Genomic DNA, 6,000 nt, shown 5'->3' with positions numbered 1-6,000 from the left:
TTGAGGCCCTGTTGAACCCAGTCCTTGGACACAAAAAGCATGTTGGTGCAATCCATGCAAACTGCTGTGCTTCAATCCATATATCCCTACCTAATCTGTGGAGGATACAAATAGGCTCCCACACAACACACCCTCCACAATTCAGCAGGAAAATTCCTGCAGCTCACCAATGGTGGCCTCAGCTCACTACTGCAGGGAACAGGCAGTAGGCTGGGAAAATATCTATAAATTAATGCCATGATTCCATCCACCATCCTTACTGTTGGTGCTCTGGCTCCCACCTCCTTCCAGCACCTCTTACACACACGTTCTGGGGCATCCTCATCCATGCCCTGGGAAATGCTCAGACCACCCTGAGTGTGGAGATGGTGGGCAGTGCCCAGGTCTAGTCTGAAAGGAGGCTGGAGCCAGCTGTCCTCACACAGGATGAGCCAGGGCAAAGCCTGGGCACTGCTCTCATGAGACACTAGAGCCTCTCTTCTTAGTCAAGCTGGGGAGAGATTCAAGACAAATTACAGCACGGACAACTGTCAGTCACGCTTTAATTTTCCAGTTGAAATAATACAGTGAATCTCATGGCCAATGTCATTAAGGACACCAACAAAACCTCAGTCACCACACACTCTGATCAGGGACAGTATAAGAGACCTCTGATTAAGGGAAAACAATTGAAAGCCATTGATAACAAAATCCAGTAGGAAGACTAGAAAGCAATCACTGATTACATTTTTGAGTGAATAATATCTGCAGTTATAAAAAAGTTAAATGATGAAAGATTTAAAAATAAATATCCAAGGATCTGTTCCTTCCAAAGTAGGAAGAAAACACTGTTTCAACTTTTTTCTTTAATACAAGTTCATCTACATCCATGTTAATCAACAATCACTATTTTGAGTTTAGGTTTATTGATTATGCCATTACCCTTCAGGTATATTTTAAGGAATAAAACATACCTCAAGGAAAATTGATAAAACATCTATGTCAAGTTTTGTGAAAAAATACAATTTAATTAACCACATCAAAATCTGACCAGAGTCTGTATAACTATCAACAGCATTGCAGCCCAATAAACACATGTCCCCAGAGATAGCACAACTTAGTCCTGCAAGCAAAAACCACCCTGCAAGCCACTCTGCTTGCTGCACTGTAAGAAGGCAGATTTACACACTTCTCAGTGAATGTGATGGAGGGGGTTTACTGGTTTAAGTTCCTCCAGCTGTAGTTTGAATAGGTGAAATAGTTATGGCGAAAGAAGAGTTCATAAGCTTTTTTCTTTTTCTTTTGGTGGTAAAAAGCTATCACAGGTAATACATATAAACAACAGATTAGCTGGCAATTTTACTTAAAAGTTGCAGTCCATAAACTCTAATAATGGACTGCAAATAAAAACAATAGATAAATCTAGAGGACGAAACCAAAACTTAAAAATATTACTCAAGACTAATGTATGGGGTCAAACTGCTAGATAGAATGTACACAGAAAAGCTATTTATATTTTATATGATAGAAAAATTTGAGATTAAGAACTTGTGATAGCTACAACCTTAGAAGTCACCAAAAAGAGTAAACCAATTCTGCAAACCAGCACAGAAATATTTTATGTATGAAATAATTTTTAAAAATAGCCCTACATATAATTATGGCATGAACAGGCAATTTTTGGCCATGCAAAATCTAGGTTAAAGGCATTCATACATTCCTGTGCATGTGCACAAATATTGTGTAAAAATATTTCATTTGGTCTTAGCTGCTTGTTTTAGTCTGAGGAACATACCTCCATCTCAGGGCTCTTGCAAAACTTTTAGAATGAATCACCTTAAAACAAGGAAATTGAGAAATAGAACAACAAATGCAGCCCTTTGCAGCAGTTTTTAGAGATGGAGGAAATGACACTAAATCCATTGTGAAGTAACCATCGCTATGCATTTGTTTTTCCACCCTGCAATAAAAATAAAAAATAAAAAAGCTCCCAGGTGTTTTCAGAGAGTGTATGGAGGACTGGTTGGATTGGTGGAAATCCCAAGGAGAGTAAACATTTCTGTCCTGGGCTGCTGGAACTGAGATAGAAAAGAGACCTGAGCTGGCTCCTTCACAATCATCAACAGAGCAAGGGGTCAGCAAAATTCATCTTCTTCCTTAGCACCTTGGTATGAACAGTGAAAGGGAAAGTGTCTGCTACACAGGCACAGAGGACTAGCACCCTTGGGGAGCAGCAGTGTGGCTCCCCCACATGTCACCCCTAGCTTTGGAGAGCAGGGTCTCAGCAGTGTGTCCATGAATAGTGCTCACAGGAACACTGCAGGTGAACAGTAAGGTCATTTGCTCCATACCTTCAGAAAGATTTATAACAGGGGTTTTTCTTCAAACAGATATTGCCCAAAAATATTTTTAATGAAGGCTGATGGGATTCCATGTCTGAAATAATCTAGGTGAGAGATGAAATAGCTAAATCTTGAATAGGATGCTGGATGCATCTCTAATTAATATAATAAGTTCAGAATGATGATTATATCTTAGACTAATTTATTTTATAACATGGACTAGGCATCACAAGACAAACTACCAAAACTCTGGCAGTCCGTCCCAAGTCAAGAGTGACTTAATCTCCCTGCAAGCTTGGAAATCATTGTGGCAAGAATCTATTGTCTGAAAAATAACTGTTCATTTTGCAGAAAAAAAGTCTTCCCCATAATCCTTGGAATATATTTCAGAGTTCCTAAATTCAAGGCCAAACTTTAACGCTAGCTCATAAGCAGGTTCTGCAAAATATAAAAACAAAACACAAAGGCCCAAACATTCCCAAAGGAAAAAGTTGCATGAAAATGTTCACTGCTCTGGGACCTTAAGCATTTATGCTCCAAGTGAGTGGTTGGAACTTTATGGTCTGTGAGTATTTTCAATTCCTGTCTTGTCTCAGAGAAGAACATTTCTCCATGGCTCTGCCTTGCATCCTCACCTCATCCTGCCACAGAGCAAAAGCTCTCCAGGGTAGGGAGCTCCTCCAGCATTGATACTGATGGCCAGGAGGGTTCCTCAGGATATGGGCTCTCTAAGAATGAGAAAACCACTGTAGGTTGTGAAGTTTCACATGGAAGACAAGACCACTTGCTACTTCTGACCAATCAATTGTTTTCACTTCTCTCAAAGTCAGAAATGAGGATGCTTTCTTCCAGACCAGGACTATCAGCATTAATCTGTGGCAAATAGGCGTTTCTGACCCACAGTATCCTGCGGAAGAGTTGGTTGTTCTCTTTGTGCAGGCACCACAGGAAAATGGAAATGGCAGCCAACATCACCAATGTCACAAGAACAGCCAGAGCTACAAGCCCACTGTATGATGCTGAAAGGGAAGAACAGAAACTGCTATTAAGTAAATATATTTAGAATAATAAGGAATTTGAAATATAAACATATAGCTCTTTTAAGGAAAACATTACTACTCCTTATGTCACATATTTCAAATTACAAGTTTAACAGTGAAAAAATATTGTCTCACAAAATATCAGCTCAAAATGTGTATTATTCCTTATTTAAAAAAGTACAGAATTTACCTTTTTCAGAGGATTCTGTTGCATCAATATCTGAAATAAAAATCAGAACAGTCACAAAATGACCCACCAATGTTATTATGCATATTCACTTTAAATAACATACTAGATTATGTTTAACTTGGCCAATTGGAATAACATTGACATGAACCAAATTAAACAAAGAACAGACTATTTTTGTTGGTTTTAGGTAGATTGTCTTCTCAGTATCCATTTTAAAATCCCTTTAATATGGTGGAATATATTAATTGGCATTAGTGCAAGGATGAGCAGCAGTATTTACCCACTTTTTAAAGCACAAATTCATGGACAGAGCCACGCAGAGGCAGATCAGCCTGGTTAGAGGGTCCTGCAGTGACTGAGGGATTTGGTGTGGGCTCTGGAATCTCCTGAGCTCTCTCACAGACCCACACTCCTGCTGCTGTGGGGCCTGCACAGCTCTCCCAGGCTGGAGCTGCCCTCCCCACGGGGCTGTGGAGGTCACCCCGATGTCACAGGAAGGCTCCTGCAGCTGGCAGGGGCTGCCTGTGCTCCCCAAACAGAGGTCACCCCAGCTGCCTGGGGCTTTTAGAGGTATTTTTCTCCCCAGTGCCAAGGGACAGGATTAATGAGATGAAAATTGACACCAAGTAAGCAAGCAACAAGTAAAACAATGGTTATAAGGACAGAATTGCCTTCTCTTATGGAAGCACATACCTGCATCCATTTTACATACAAAACCCTTTTTTTCTCTGCATGGAGATAATTGCCAGACTCCATCTGTGGTCCTCAAGCTGATGCAGAAATTTCCTTTGAGATTATCAAATTCAGGTTCTCTGATGCCCCAGTTGGAATAATTTAAAGGAGAACCATCAAACCAGGAGATTGTCTCATCTATGGGTAGAAGTCAAAAATTATTACAAAATAGAATAGTATTTTGATAAATATTTCTTTTTCAGTCAGATTTACACTCACAACATGAAAAATACAGTATTACAGAATACCAGGATTTTTTCTGTTTGGCCACTGTATTACTTGCTTCTCTTGAAGGATTTAAAAATCATTCTATGTAGCTAACACAGAAGACAGTCTGCAGTGTATCTTTAAGAAGGAAAAGAAGGCATTTACATGCATGTATGCATATCAGAATACTGGTAACTATTGTAGAAAGCCTCACTGTTTTTACTACATTATTAACAGGCACAAATCAACGAAAAAAATCTCAAAAGACTAAAGTGTTTTGAAAAATGGTTATTGAAAATGGTTTTTGGAAAATAACCAAAACCCAAACCAGGTTCTTACATGCAATTCTATTCTTCCCCAAACTTACTGTCTGTAACAAGCAGAATGTTCAACCAAACCATTTGTACAGAATAGCCAAAGCTGTGTAATTCTTCCAAAATGAAGGCATTTTCATCTTCATCTTGAATAGTCAGAAGATCTGATCCTTCACATTAAACATAGAACAAATTTTCAAGCAATCTATGCCATTAAAACATTGCACTTCAAAAAGTTAACATTATGAGTCTTAATTAAAGAGCTTGAAAAGTCTGGTTATACATTTGTAATAATTGTGAAAATGCTCAAGCAGATACAAAACTGTTCTCACATAACTTTAAAACAAATTTGAAAAGAAAAATGTTCATATTATGTTTTATTGTAGAAACCAGTATTTTCACACAGAAAGGAACATTTTCTTGATGCATGCTGCCTCCAATTTCATAGTTGGCTTATGAGCTCCACTAACATTATCTTGAATCAGAGAAAACATATGCCATGATTTCAGTCATTTCAGAAAATAAATATTGATTTAAGATATCACAATGACATTTGGTAGTTACAAAACAATCACTTACCTTGATTTTTGCAGACCTCATATGCTGTATCAAAACTCATGCCCTGAAGAACTGTGGAAAAGCTGTAGCAACTGTTTTTGAATTTGATCCAGGGTACAGTTTTTTCTGAACATAAGCCTTTATAGGCATTGAGTTTCTTTTCTGTGATAGAAGTAACAGCACAGCTTTATTGGCACAACAAAATACACATTAATATAACATTCCACACACTGTTTTGGAGTAATGCTAATAGCATGTTATTGTGTTATGCCTCTATTTTTTCAAAGTGAAAATCTAGCAGTTGCATACATTTGTATTAAATGAGTACAGCTGGTTTTACTTCTAATCAAAAAACCTTGCTGGATCACAACAGCAGGATCAGGACAATCTGATAGTGATGTGCATGAGCTAACCAGGGGCCCAGATGACAAACACCACTGAATGGGAACTACTTGAAGAATTGGATGCTGCCACAAGACCCTGGAGTCTGGCACTGAATGGAGTTCCATACCTGAATTCTGGATTTTACTGAACACCAGATGTCTGACAGAGCATTACAGGAAATACAACTTATTTTAGGATACAGAAAAATATTCTCACCTTTACTAAAAAAAAATTGCACAGTCTTTGATGTGTTG

At 38.4% G+C, this 6,000-nt stretch overlaps 1 protein-coding gene across 1 annotated transcript in view; it reads right to left on the bottom strand.

Annotated features, from left to right (window-relative positions):
* Positions 1-545: 545 nt before the first annotated feature.
* The window catches only part of PLA2R1 (phospholipase A2 receptor 1), a 35,743-nt gene continuing 30,288 nt past the window's right edge, over positions 546-6,000 (bottom strand). The window contains exons 26-30 of the mRNA XM_058809189.1: positions 5,384-5,524; positions 4,858-4,974; positions 4,245-4,421; positions 3,552-3,581; positions 546-3,340 (exon numbers count right to left, since the gene is read on the bottom strand). Coding sequence (XP_058665172.1) covers positions 3,123-3,340; positions 3,552-3,581; positions 4,245-4,421; positions 4,858-4,974; positions 5,384-5,524 — 683 coding nt within the window. The 3' untranslated portion in view covers positions 546-3,122. The remainder of the gene's footprint in view (positions 3,341-3,551; positions 3,582-4,244; positions 4,422-4,857; positions 4,975-5,383; positions 5,525-6,000) is intronic.

Source organism: Ammospiza caudacuta, chromosome 8 (assembly GCF_027887145.1).
Source record: "Ammospiza caudacuta isolate bAmmCau1 chromosome 8, bAmmCau1.pri, whole genome shotgun sequence".
In the NCBI taxonomy this organism is placed as follows: domain Eukaryota; kingdom Metazoa; phylum Chordata; class Aves; order Passeriformes; family Passerellidae; genus Ammospiza; species Ammospiza caudacuta.
This window is presented reverse-complemented; position numbering and strand designations above follow the sequence as displayed.